Source organism: Ascaphus truei, chromosome 8, assembly GCF_040206685.1.
Source record: "Ascaphus truei isolate aAscTru1 chromosome 8, aAscTru1.hap1, whole genome shotgun sequence".
In the NCBI taxonomy this organism is placed as follows: Eukaryota; Metazoa; Chordata; class Amphibia; order Anura; family Ascaphidae; genus Ascaphus; species Ascaphus truei.
This window is the reverse complement of record NC_134490.1, coordinates 32,690,178-32,704,961: the sequence shown is the minus strand read 5'-3', so window position 1 is coordinate 32,704,961 and position 14,784 is coordinate 32,690,178. Positions and strand designations below refer to the sequence as shown.

General features: G+C 42.5%; 1 protein-coding gene across 5 annotated transcripts in view; it reads left to right on the top strand.

Moving 5' to 3' along the window:
- KCNN1 (potassium calcium-activated channel subfamily N member 1) overlaps nucleotides 1-7,684 on the top strand; it is a 64,088-nt gene extending 56,404 nt beyond the window's left edge. For all 5 annotated transcript variants that reach the window (XM_075611244.1, XM_075611245.1, XM_075611247.1 and 2 more), the window contains 2 exons: nucleotides 3,656-3,725; nucleotides 4,335-7,684. In XM_075611244.1, coding sequence (XP_075467359.1) covers nucleotides 3,656-3,725; nucleotides 4,335-4,619 — 355 coding nt within the window. In that variant the 3' untranslated portion in view covers nucleotides 4,620-7,684. The remainder of the gene's footprint in view (nucleotides 1-3,655; nucleotides 3,726-4,334) is intronic.
- The last annotated feature ends 7,100 nt before the right edge of the window (nucleotides 7,685-14,784 follow it).

The following is a 14,784-nucleotide window of genomic DNA, read 5'->3' as shown; positions in this document are numbered from 1 at the left end:
TGTGTATAGATACAGAATAACGCTCAGTCTGCCTGTGTATAGATACAGAATAATGCTCAGTCTGCCTGTGTATAGATACAGAATAACGCTCAGTCTGCCTGTGTATAGATACAGAATAACGCTCAGTCTGCCTGTGTATAGATACAGAATAACGCTCAGTCTGCCTGTGTATAGATACAGAATAACGCTCAGTCTGCCTGTGTATATATACAGAATAACGCTCAATATGCCTGTGTATAGATACAGAATAACGCTCAGTCTGCCTGTGTATAGATACAGAATAACGCTCAGTCTGCCTGTGTATAGATACAGAATAACGCTCAATATGCCTGTGTATAGATACAGAATAACGCTCAGTCTGCCTGTGTATAGATACAGAATAACGCTCAGTCTGCCTGTGTATAGATACAGAATAACGCTCAGTCTGCCTGTGTATAGATACAGAATAACGCTCAGTCTGCCTGTGTATAGATACAGAATAACGCTCAGTCTGCCTGTGTATAGATACAGAATAACGCTCAGTCTGCCTGTGTATAGATACAGAATAACGCTCAGTCTGCCTGTGTATAGATACAGAATAACGCTCAGTCTGCCTGTGTATAGATACAGAATAACGCTCAGTCTGCCTGTGTATAAATATAGAATAACGCTCAGTCTGCCTGTGTATAGATACAGAATAACGCTCAGTCTGCCTGTGTATAGATACAGAATAACGCTCAGTCTGCCTGTGTATAGATACAGAATAACGCTCAGTCTGCCTGTGTATAGATGCAGAATAATGCTCAGTCTGCCTGTGTATAGATACAGAATAACGCTCAGTCTGCCTGTGTATAGATACAGAATAACGCTCAGTCTGCCTGTGTATAGATACAGAATAACGCTCAGTCTGCCTGTGTATAGATACAGAATAACGCTCAGTCTGCCTGTGTATAGATGCAGAATAATGCTCAGTCTGCCTGTGTATAGATGCAGAATAATGCTCAGTCTGCCTGTGTATAGATACAGAATAACGCTCAGTCTGCCTGTGTATAAATATAGAATAACGCTCAGTCTGCCTGTGTATAGATGCAGAATAACTCTCAGTCTGCCTGTGTATATAGTCAGAATTTATTTGATTCATAGGTAATCTGATGCTGAGCTGATACCGTTCATTGCTCAGCACTGTGTCCTTCACACTCACACCTCTAGGACTATCGTCTTGAATTTGTTTAGCTCACGTTGCTGGCGGTTACCATGGCAGCAGCAATGCAGGTGAAATGCAGAATAACCAAACCGAGTAGAGAGATGGAGAGGATAAAAGATCTAGAGAAAGTATAAAAGAACGGGATCATGAGAGAGACACGTGTAGGGAGAGAGGAGGAGGAGGTCTGGATCAGAGGACTTTTAATGCATTATACTGCATATAGAACCTCATTGTTTTATTCTCATAATGCAGTCCTTCATAGAAAGCACCTACAGGGAATAATATAATGCAGGGATTAAACCACCATGCAGGATGGTAAAACAGCAGGAGAACGATCTTCCAGTCCAGTAGCATTGGAGTAATTAAAGATGAGAAGCCTCATTATCCCATTACGCTTAACGAATGTTCCTGCCAATTAAGGAAGTCGTGAAATGTTTTCACTTTGCACAACGGGCCCAAAATGTGCATGTCTTGATCAATTTGGACCCCTTTGCTTCCATTGTAGCGCCAAGCATTGCTAGCACCCCCAGCAGCGGAAGGCATAAGATAGTAAGATGAAGGCGTTTAAAAGAAAATGTTCTGAATATTTGGGCAGGGGCTCAGAGCGCAGATGGCGCAGTACTGGGAATGTCGGTCCCAGCTGCGGTAGTGAGGCAAAATGTATCCCCCCACCCCTCCCTAGTACCGTATACGAGTTGTGTGTAGAGATGTGCGAGAAGTTTACTTCGATCCAAAAGTTCGCGACAAGTTTGCTCAACGCTCTAAAAAAAAAGTCAGCGGGCAGCACGTGTCCGGTCCTTTGCGATTAATTGCGCATTAGAAATTCAACGTCATTTTTTTAATTAATTTATTTTTTACGTGAAAAAAAATGCTGCCACTTAAAAAAAAAATTTTTTTTTAAATTAAATAGCGATTTTTGGACAATTCAGGCCGTTATAAACTTTTGGTGCCAAAGGTTTGATCAAAATTTTGGTGGGTCTTTGGAAAATTTGATCAAGACTGCGGCAAAGCGAATCTCGGCAGGTTCGCACATCTCTGTTTGTGTTATATTGTGTCTTTTGTGTTCCCCTGTGTTAACAAACAAACAAAAAAAAATACTGTTGTGTTTTGTCTTTGTTCTGCTAAATCCCCCCCTACCAGAGCTCAGAAGTAAGTTCCACAGCTCCCCTCATCCTCCAGGTGCCTGGGTCTGAGTGCTTGCCTGCATGGGGATGTTAACCAACCTTAAGATCTCTCCCCTCATCTCTCTGACTCCGCTGCGGTTTTGGAAACGATTTTTCATTCACTGATGAATGAGAAAATCTGTGGGGGGTTTTTTTTTTTGTTTTTTTTTTAACACTCTTAAACATTGTTGTATTTTCCAAGCAGAATTTCCTGTCCCTATGCTCCCTTTATAATGAACATGCTGCTTCATAAAGTGATACCGAGTAGCTATAAAATCCTGATTGTCCGAGCTCTCCCTGATAATCTGCAGTCAGGATTTCACCCTACATTACATATAAACCCAGGACTATGTGAGCCTGTCCCTGATAATCTCCAGTGATGAGGCCATTCTACATTATATATAAACCCAGGACTGTGTGAGCCTGTCCCTAATAATCTGCATTCAGGAGGTCACTCTACATTACATATAAACACAGGACTGTGTGAACCTGTCCCTGATAATCTCCAGTGATGAGGCCATCCTACATTATATATAAACCCAGGACTGTGTGAACCTGTCCCTGATAATCTGCAGTGATGAGGCCATCCTACATTACATATAAATCCAGGACTGTGTGAGCCTGTCCTTGATAATCTGCAGTCAGAAGGTCACTACATTACATATAAATCCAGGACTGTGTGAGCCTGTCCTTGATAATCTGCAGTCAGAAGGTCACTCTACATTACATATAAACCCAGGACTGTCCGAGCCTGCTTAACCCTTTTGCTGCCACCACAATGTGTCACAGTCCTCTCTAGCAGCAATCTCACGGTAATAGAAGTCCAGATTTACTCCCCATCACTATATAGCGCAGCATGTTTATTTTCAGGGAAGGGATGAGGTGGGCTTTAACTGGCTCATACAAGCCCCACCTTACAGGAAGATGCATATTGACGCATGCAAGGATGCTTTCTGTACATTCAGTGGCTGCTGTCTGTTACAAAAGGTGCATTGCTCTGCAGGTCTCTCTTGCAAGAAAAGATCCTCGCTCCGTACCAGCGCTCGTTCATTTCCAACAAATAACCTTGCATGACTGAATGCATATACACAGCTGGCAGATTATTAACTCTGCCCGTGCTGGACATCCTTGCAGCTGTTAATGCGTTCAGCGCTGGGGGGGGTGGTGGGTGCTGGGGGTGGGGTGTTAATGTTATTTACCGGCTGGGCGCAGGAAAGATGGCGGTTGCTTTGCATGTGTCATGTGATTGGCTCACAGGGAAATGGTTCTGCTAAGTCAGCCTCATTGTCCGGTCCCCTGTCCCCTGCAGGTTACGCAGTGTGAAGATGGAGCAGAGAAAGCTCAATGATCAGGCTAACACCCTGGTGGATCTATCAAAAGTGAGTCTGTGTCAGGGCCCCAAAGATGGGCGGGGAGACGAATAGTGTACATGTGTCCCATATTATTTTAACTTCATATAATGAATCAGTATTAGCAGTATATATGTATGTATTTCTTTATTTATAAACCCACCTGCCCTTTTATCCCCTGTAAGTAGTATTTTATAATTTTGTTGGTAGTAGTATTTATTATTATTGCTCATATTATTTGAATTATTTGTATAGCATGTATTTGTTATCATTATTAGATATTAGCAGCAACGTTATTAAAATAGCTGTTTAAACATTATTTGTTGTTGGTGTGCCAATCAAAATAATTATTTGAATATTACATATTATTAGTTATTATTAGTGTTCTAAGCAACATAATTATTTGAATATTACGTATTATTATTATCTGCTAGTGTTTTAATCAAAAGAATTATTTTAAAAATGCTGTATTTATTATCGTTATAAGTATTCTGGTTAGTAAAATAATTCCCTGAGCATTATTAGATATGCGTGTTATAATGAAAATAATTATTTGCACATGACGTACTTATTATTACAGTATATTCTAAAATAGATATGCGTATAAGATTATTAACCCCTCTCCTCGCCACTCCCCAGACGCAGAATGTTATGTACGACCTCGTGTCCGAGCTACAGGAGCATAACGATGACCTGGAGAAGCGCATTATAACTCTGGAGACCAAGATTGACTCCTTAAACGCCTCCCTGCAGGCTCTCCCGGGGCTCATTGCTCAGGCTCTGATTCGGGAGCAAGGAGAGCTCTACCTCCTGCGTTCCCACCGCCCCTTCCCCCTTTCCAACAGTTCGGACAATTCCTGGACGCCGCCTCGCCGCCGTACCTCCCCCTCCACAGCCCCCCACACCTCCTCAGACAGCGGTTGACAGCGAGGAGGCGAGAGAGAGACGCAGACCGGGGCCGGTGTCGTGAAGACTTAACCAGCTCACTAACTAATTACCACTAGCCACTGTGTGGTTGATCGTGTTAGCTTTTTTCTTAAAAGCCTTGTATATTTTGACCCCTGCGGGTTTTTGAAAATGCTGGAGTGAAGTTCTATCGAGAAACGTGTGTGTGTGTAAACACGCACAAGCACACGCGTGTAGTTACGCAGGCGGAATCCCGCGGGCCGGCGAATTTCACATGCACAGGGGGTGGGAGCGTGATTAATTCCTTCGCTGCAAGAGGGGTTTGCACATCCCCCTTTGGCATCGGGGAAGGGGTCAAGGAATCAAAACGCAGCAATAGATAAGGTTCTTAAACTGGCTTTGTGCGTGTGTGTGTTTACATATATATATATATATATATATATATATTGATATTTATATATCTATATTGATATATCTATATACATACCTAGATTGAGAGCAGAACTCTCTGTATTTTTTTAATCTTTTGTTGACAGAGTGGTGTGATAACCAGTGTTATTGCCCAGTGGGTAGCTATCCTTTATGCAGAGGGGCACTGGCAGTGCCAGGGTGGGTGCCACTTGATGTTGGCGCCCGGCTCTGAAATTGCCAGTTTGCGTACGGGGGATTTAAAAACCTGAACTGGCTCAGTCTTCCTGCAGACCTGTACGGGACCTATCAGCAGAGATATATCTTACCGTTGTGAACTGGGGAACGTTCGTAAAGTAGCACTCGCACAGTAGGACTCAAAGGCCCATGTTTTTCTAAGCAGTCTTCTGCAATAAGACTTTCCTGGCCTGGAGACACCTTACAGCCTATTGACTTAACTTGGGTTGTAAGGTGTCTTCCAGCACCGGAGATTGTCTTATTACAGAAGACTGCTTAGTCAATGTTGCTCCCATAATCCCCTACAATGATATTAAAGTTTGACAAAAAAATAATTTTTTTCTATTTTCCCACCAAAAAATCCCTGATTTTCGTGGCCACGCGATTCTTAAAAGTCGCAAAAGAGGCACATTTTGTAAAGCGGACAAATCTTTCCCAGTCGTTACATTTCCACCCCAACTTCAGCACAAGTTTTTACGGGCTCCACGTCATATTCCCATGAGGCAGAGAAAGTTCACCAAAAGAGGAAAACCGCTACGTAGCCGTCTCCATGCGCCTCTGCAGGTATGCGGTGTCCGTGATACCTTCAAAACCTCGTTCATCACCACGAAAAAGAAACATAATCATAAGTATCCTAGTGTCCAATAACAATGCACTGTGGGGCTTTCCTAACCTGACCAGGTGGAGTCTCTCGACATCTGGGAAACCCCTCGTTCCAGTGACTCTGGCACAATGCAGAATATCTGGGCACAAACTGGCTGCAGCATTAATACTCGCTCTGGCAGCCAATAGAAAAGCTCTGTATTGGTGATTGGCGACCAATGTTTGTAGTCCAGGACTCCCGGCGGCCATATTTGTAGACTTTGTGTCAAAACAGACGCGTGATCGCTCTGAGGAGCGGGCACGTGATCTTGATTTGCCGGAGGGGCCGTCACCCAAAGCAGATGGCCGATAAGAAGCATCTCCCCCCCCCCCCCCTACACCCCACTCAGTATCCAGCCACAATCATTTTATAATTACTACAGTATAAAGCCATGATTTTAGAATGAAGTTTAAGCTTGAAGTTTAATATGGAGTTGGACCCAATGCCAGTTTGGGATTTTAATTCTCCCACCATGATTTAACCCCTATGCTGCCAGGAGGCGTTGCTGGCCCCTCTGGCAGTGAAGGGGTTAAAAGCTTGGCCTAGCTCGACCTGCATAATTTGGAACCTGGTCCCATCCTTGACCTGGCACCCACCCAGCCCAGGGATACCCTATTGCACCCATAGGGCAGTGTAGGGCTCTGTGATGCCCCCTTAGGACGGCTGTAGTCTTCCCAGGACATGTTTGGCTTCTCCAATGGTTCAGTCTAATCTCGGGCCATTTTGACTTAAAACTGTGGAACACAATATATAGTGTTGGGGGAGGGAGGGGGTGGGAAAGAGAAGATAGGTAGATACCAAGTGTTTGGGATAGGGGGACTTGTTGGTGTGTGAATGGGGAGATGCCAATAGGACCAGGGAATTTGGATTGACCATTATTTTAGTTCATGGAAGATACCAAAAATGTGAGAATGTATTTCGGGAATGGGGAATGCCCAGGAGCGACTGTTTGGGTAATGGAATATACTATTAGTGTGAGAGTGGTGAGGATGTTGGTAATGGGAGATACCAAGAATATTAATGGCAAAATAGATACGTTGCTAAGGAAGTTACTGTAACACGAATGCTGTGTGTGTTAATGGGAGATTTCATTAATGTGAGAGGGGTGATATTTTTTAATAAAAAAAATACCAAGAATATTGCTAGGCAAAGAGGTATGTTTTTAAAGGAAAGTATCATTAATGTCTGGTGTGTTAATGGAAGATACCACTGTTAGAAGGGTGAGTGTGTTGTTAATGGGAGGTGCCACTAATGTCACAGGGGGGAGTGTTAGAGGGAGATACCACTAATGTCAGTGGGGGGAGTGTTAGAGGGAGATACCACTAATGTCAGAGGGGGGAGTGTGTTATTAAAGGGAGATCCCACTAATGTCAGGGGTGAATACATTGCCAAGTTTAGAGAGGGGAGTGTGTTGCTAATGAAATATTCCACCACTGTAGATGGGCAAGTGTGTATTTACTATTAGAAGAATATTACACGGGACACTAAATCACCCCCAGAATCTAGTCTGCTTCCAACTTCACTCCAACACAGGGGTACTTACTGCAGAACATTAACCCCTTCAGTGCTTTGCAGTGCGGTTCCAACCCCTCTAGCACTAAAAGGGTTAAGACCCCTGCCTCTTAGCGAGGGCTGGCATCGTTAGGTGACCGGCCCTCATTAGTAATATTTCATGTCTAGGTTTTTTTTAAAGCAGGAAAAATTACACTTAGAATCGTATAGCCGGTTTTTCTATAAAAAAATAAAATAAAAAATGGCTGAGTGACGCAGATATAGAAAATGAAATAAATCTTGTTGGAGAGCACGACTCCTGTGAATTATTCTCTGATGCCTGGGGATGGGGCTGGATATTCATTCACACACTCGTAAACATTCATTCACACACTCGTAAACATTCATTCACACACTCGTAAACATTCATTCACACACTCGTAAACATTCATTCACACACTCGTAAACATTCATTCACACACTCGTAAACATTCATTCACACACTCGTAAACATTCATTCACACACTCGTAAACATTCATTCACACACTCGTAAACATTCATACACCAGAGAACACACTGACTCAGGTGCACAAATTATTATCGTTTATTTGTGTAGTGCCAACATATTGTGCAGCGCATGGAATACCCTTTAGCATGCACAACACCTGTGCACACACCTTTTTTTCCTCTCGCTCATAGTGAATGAATAATAAAAGTGTACAGATATTGAGTGTGAAAATGAATTCAAATAAGTATTTGAGAGAAATCGCATAAACTACAAAATAAAGTGTGGATTAACCTAATCAATATTTATTTGTACAAAAGAAAAAATAGGGAGCAAATATATGTAGAGGTATCACATGTAAAACTATTTTATTAAAACAGGGCAAGCAAATTCGCTGATGTATACAGTAGATATACTGTATTACCAAGATAAAAAAAAACAATGGTAAAGTACAATGTATACAATGTATAAGAAACAAATATAGCCAATCATAAGCTGTATGCCAGTGACGAGAGTGGATGTTTGCTGAGGCACACAGTGATAATTCAGTGATAGTTCAGCTGCTACGTGGTATGAGACGCGGCAGACAAATGTTCAGGTGCAGACCACAAACTCCAGGAACTTAGGTAAGTGAGGTATATGATGTAACAATCCGGTGACTCCGGAAAGGGTTAATGTGAACAAGTGTGGGCTCAATTGGTTCTCATCATTCCCACCAATAACGTGAAGTCCAGTGTCGTATTGGATTGCAGATCCCCATCAGCTAATACTGTATGCATGCTGATCCGGGAGGAAAATGCAGGTAAACTCACTGATGTGTTGGTATTTAAGGGAGGGAGTGGTGTAGCTGTCCCGACAGCCCGTCCACGTTCTCGCACTACGCCGGCACTGCAAGATGGAACAAATGCCCAGGAATCCTGCAATCCGTGGCCTGATTGCCAAAATCACGGAGTCCCTGTGGGGGGGCCGCAGGATTTTCTTGGGGAGGCGCGGCGGTTGCAGAGGCTCCGCGCTCTTCCCCAAGGCATTTAAATTAAACGTCGGGGGATCGCGTGAGGCCTCTGCAACTGAACTTACCGAGGTTGAGCCGGCTTCGGATAACGCGGTGACATAGCAACGCGAGGTCAAATGACGCCGCAGGTCATGTGACGTCGTGTGACCCCGCGTTGATGCTCGTTGCCATGGCCACATGATGTCAGGCCACATGACCCCACTGACGCCGACAGGCAGGTAAGGGGGGGAGGCGCGAGCACCGGGGGAGTGGATGCAGGGGAGTGCAGCAACAGCAGTTTGCGCACCCCTGCTCTAAGGAATAAATAAACCCTCTTTATTATTTTTGTTAATGCCAGTATTTAGTGTATATTTCATATACTTACACCCCTGTCTGCATCTACCAGTTTACCTGGCATGGCAGCTAGCCCTCAAAGGATATTTTTCCAGAGTGTGTGCGGCCATTTTCGAACGTGTGTGTGCATGTGTGTGTGATTATATTAACCAATTCCATGTCTTTTGAAACAAAAGGATGTATGAATTAGACAAATAACGAGTAATTAAGAGTCAGGGAATGTGAATAAGTAAGCGAAACCCTGGTTTTATCAGCTAAATGAAAGGGGATCATTAGAATCAGGTGTTTAAATAATTAGGCAGATCTTCAGGTGTGAGTTTGGGAGGCCCCACCCTATATAAAGATCAGAAACTTTGTGAGTTTGGTCTTCACCATACAGGTGTGTGGAAACACATCATGCCACGATCAAAAGAAATCTCTGAGGACCTCAGAAAAGCCGTTATTGATGCTCATCTAGAAAGGATTACAAAACCAATTATAAGAATTTGGGGCTTCATCAATCAATCCACTGTCAGACAAATGGATAAAGTTGAAGACCACAATCACTCAGGATCGGTAGCCCTACCAAAATCTCTCCAAAAGCAAACCAGCAAATCATCCATGAAGGCACAAAGAACCCCAGAGTAACATCTAAGAATCTTCGGCCCCGCCCCGTGACACGTCCTGTGACGAGACGGGTGACGCACGTCGCACTGCCAGGGTTGGGGGACACCGCACACACCGTGTCCAGGCTCCGCCTCCGTGGCACGCCCCGCGACGAGAACATGACGCACGCCGCACTACCAAGCCGGGGGACACCGCACGCACCGCGCTCAGGCTCTACCCCCGTGACGTCATGGGTGATGTGCATCACACACAAGCTACGCGGAGAAGTCTGGCTCTCTGTAATTATTATACCTGCTCTTCTCTCCGCCCCTGCCTATCAGTGGACTGAATATGTCTGAGGGGGTGGTTCTCATTCATCACCCTGCAGCCTTGTACTAACAAGCTATTGGATACCTGTTCCTTAAATGCTCAGCCAACCCTGCTGCAAATTGGCTGAGCATAAACTTATGTTTATGTGACAAAGTGCTTGCCCCAAGCACCCTGCTGCCTTGCTATTTGCCTTGGTAACCCTTGCCTTGCCTTCCTTGCTCCTGTTTGACTTTGGCTTGCATCTGGACCTCCGCCTTCTCTGATCCCTGACTTCGGCTCGTATTTGGACTTCTACCTTCTCTACTCCTGGACCCCGGCTCCGCACTACGACTATCCGATCTCTCCTATCCTAGGCCACGCAAGTACCACCACCATCCCAACATCTCCTACCCTGATCCGGCTACACAACCTTCACTCTGCACTCCGGACTTGGTTGCTCGGTTGCAGGTCGGTGGTTACCAACACCCCCACCTCAGCCTCGTGGTCCTGCCCTGTTTGTGGTGAGCACCCGTTACACTCTCACCTTGACTAAGTTGAGTGTTCATTCTTGTTCAGTCTTTTCCTGATACTGTAGTTGAGTCATGGTGTTGATCAAAGGATGACCAGGAGGAAACCACAGCTCTCTAAAACATTGCTGCCATCTGAAGTTCGCCAAAGAGCACATAGATGATTCACAAGACTTCTAGAACAATGTTCTCTGGACAGATGAGTCAAAAGTAGAACTTTTTGGCATCCATGATAAATGTTAGGTTTGGTGAAAACCAAACACTGTGTTAGAACAAAAGAACCTCTTCCCAACCGTCAAGGATGGCGGTGGGAGTGTGATGGTTTGGGGCTGCTTTGCTGCCTCAGGACCTGGATGGCTTACCATCATTGACACACAACCATGAATTCTGCATTGTATCAGAAGATTCTAGAGGAGAATATCAGGTCATCCGTCCGTGAGCTGAAGTGAAAGTGGGTCATGCAGCAATGATCCTAAACATACAAGCAGATCTACAAAAGAATGGCTGCAGAAGAAGACATTTCGCATATTAGAATGGCCTAGTCAAGGTCCGGAACTGAACCCCATTGAAATGTTGTGGCAGGACCTGCAGCGAGCTGTCCATGCAAGGAAGTCCTCAAATGTCACGGACTTGAAGCCGTTCTGTAACGAGAAATGGACCAAAATTCCTCAAAACCGATGTGACAGACTGAGCAGCAGTTACAGGAAACATTTCATTAAACTCATTGCTGTTCAAGTGGGCGCCACCAGGTACTGAATCTAAAGGTTCACATACTTTTTCACACATGGATGTTGAATGTTTAATCATTTGTGGATAAATAAATGTTGAAAATGTATCATGTTTCTGTGTCATTTGTTTGATCAGGTTATCTTTACCTATTAAGATCTAATAACATTTCAGGTTTGAAATATGGGAAATATGGGAAAATCTTAAGTGGGTCACAAACTTTCTCGCCCCTGTATATGTATGTATGTATGTATGTATGTATGTATGTATGTATGTATGTATATATAGATACATACATTTTCGCATGTGCACACACATATATATATAAAAAGACAAGTGCAAGGAAGATGCCAAGAGTGTAATACAGGCATACCCCGAATTAACATACGCAATGGGACCAGAGCATGTATGTAAAGCGAAAATGTACTTAAAGTGAAGCACTACCTTTTTCCCACTTATCGATGCATGTACAGTACGGCAATCGTCATATACGTACATAATGGATGTAAATAACGCATTTGTAACAGGCTCTATAGTCTCCTCGCTTGCGCACAGCTTTGGTACAGGTAGGGAGCTGGTATTGCTGTTCAGGACGTGCTGACAGGCGCATGCGTGAGCTGCCGTTTGCCTATTGGGCGATATGTACTTACTCGCGAGTGTACTTAAAGTGAGTGTCCTTAAAGCGAGGTATGCCTGTATTGTATTGCTTCATTTGATAAAACGTATGGTAAGGATTGCACTCACATGATACAAACGTAAACAAGCATATCAATTGACAACCGTGTCTCACTCTTTCAGGAGAGTTTCCATTGGAGCTGTAATCGACGCTGAGGGCATCAGCTACTCGTGCACACCACTCCCAAGATGCCTTGCGTCAAAAGCGACGATGTCTTGTCCTCTCCTGGTATCCGTCATTTTTGACGCAAGGCATCTTGGGAGTGGTGTGAGAGTAGTTTTGCCGGCGGCCTCAGCGTCTACCCCAGCATCGGTTACAGCTCCGACGGAGACGCTCCTGGAAGAGTATCTCACTGTGACGGGCCGTAGCGTCAGAAGATTTGAGACTATCCACACATGGAAATCCTGGCAGCATATGTGTTTGCATATATTTATATACATTTGAGCACCACCTTTTGCACTGGCAACACTACGGCAGCACTTTATTGTTGCACTTTCTAATATTTTTTTTTCACAACCTGCAATCAATGCACTACTGGTATAAATATCACTACTGGTATAAATATCACTACTGTTATAAATATCACTACTGGAATAAATATCACTACTGTTATAAATATCACTACTGTTATAAATATCACTACTGGAATAAATATCACTACTGTTATAAATATCACTACTGGTATAAATATCACTACTGGTATAAATATCACTACTGGAATAAATATCACTACTGTTATAAATATCACTACTGGTATAAATATCACTACTGTTATAAATATCACTACTGGAATAAATATCACTACTGGAATAAATATCACTACTGTTATAAATATCACTACTGGTATAAATATCACTACTGGTATAAATATCACTACTGGTATAAATATCACTACTGTTATAAATATCACTACTGTTATAAATATCACTACTGGTATAAATATCACTACTGGTATAAATATCACTACTGTTATAAATATCACTACTGGTATAAATATCACTACTGGTATAAATATCACTACTGTTATAAATATCACTACTGGTATAAATATCACTACTGGTATAAATATCACTACTGGTATAAATATCACTACTGGTATAAATATCACTACTGGTATAAATATCACTACTGTTATAAATATCACTACTGGAATAAATATCACTACTGTTATAAATATCACTACTGGTATAAATATCACTACTGTTATAAATATCACTACTGGTATAAATATCAATACTGTTATAAATATCACTACTGTTATAAATATCACTACTGGTATAAATATCACTACTGTTATAAATATCACTACTGGAATAAATATCACTACTGTTATAAATATCACTACTGTTATAAATATCACTACTGGTATAAATATCACTACTGTTATAAATATCACTACTGGTATAAATATCACTACTGGTATAAATATCACTACTGGTATAAATATCACTACTGGTATAAATATTTCATGCTTTATTCATAGGTTAAGATATTGGGAGCACCTATTGCATAGATTCTTTGTTGTAATTAAGAACATGTTATCTGATATTTGAATTAATAACTGATGATATTTGATGAGTATATTGACACTATATATATATATACCAACCCTCCTTGTCCGGCTCTAATGGAGTTTACATCGAGTTGAACTATATACATTCTTGCATAGCTTCAATCATGCCCTATCTCAGGTGGACCTAAGGTGGGAATACACTCTATCCTCGGGGATCAGTTTTCCGTCACTCTGTGTACTCCCTACCTCGTCGATGCATATTGGATTGAGAGTTTATTCGGGCCTGTGGTGCGGCCGATCCGATTATGCTCTAGAGATACTACTCTGAGAACTCCCTGCTAAACACATACTCACTCCTCTTCCCGAGCCAATAGGTAACGGCAGCACCGGTAGACTCTTTATTAAGGGGAAGAGGGCTATATATATATATATTATATGTTACAAACTTTCAAACCTCTCAGGGTCCTATGCCTGATGAAAGCTGTAACATTTTAACTACTCGTTCCTCCAATAGAAGGTTTCATGCCACCTACTCTCCCATTCTTTTGTTACTACCTGGTGGTGGGAAAGAGCACAACCACTTCATTCTCACTGCACCAGCAGCACAAGGGGATGCTGCCCTCTGCTGGACACAGGAATTACTACAGAATTTTCTTTCCTGTCAGAGGTTTATGCAAATTGTACTAAAAGTGCTAATTGTTTTAATCTCACTGATCATCATCATCATCATCATTTTTTTTTAAAGTAAATACAGGCCTCCACTTAAGGGGGCATTGCAATACTTTACAGTCAGTTAGAGAACAACTGCAATTAAATACAATTATTTTGTTTCACAACAGTCAGAAAAAGCCAAAGTTATAATAATACATTATTATTATTATTATTATTATTAGAAGGTGAGATCTCTAGGCTACTCAAGTTGTGCCTGTCCTTTCTTGATGAAATTAACCCAGACACCAGTTCACTTAAAAGTGGGAAGAGAAGGCAAATATATATCTATATATGTATATATATATATTTGCTCTGAAGGAGTTTACTTTGGGTTGGATATTTAGATATATATTTTCAGGGAGCTGGGTCGGTGCAGGCTGGGCGTGGATATGCAAATAGAATAAGGATGGGCACCAGGTACGTTTATAATACAAAAAGAGCTTTATTCAGCATCCGTGTATAGGGTTCGCCAACAAGGACAAACTTCGTGTTAGACATATAAACTG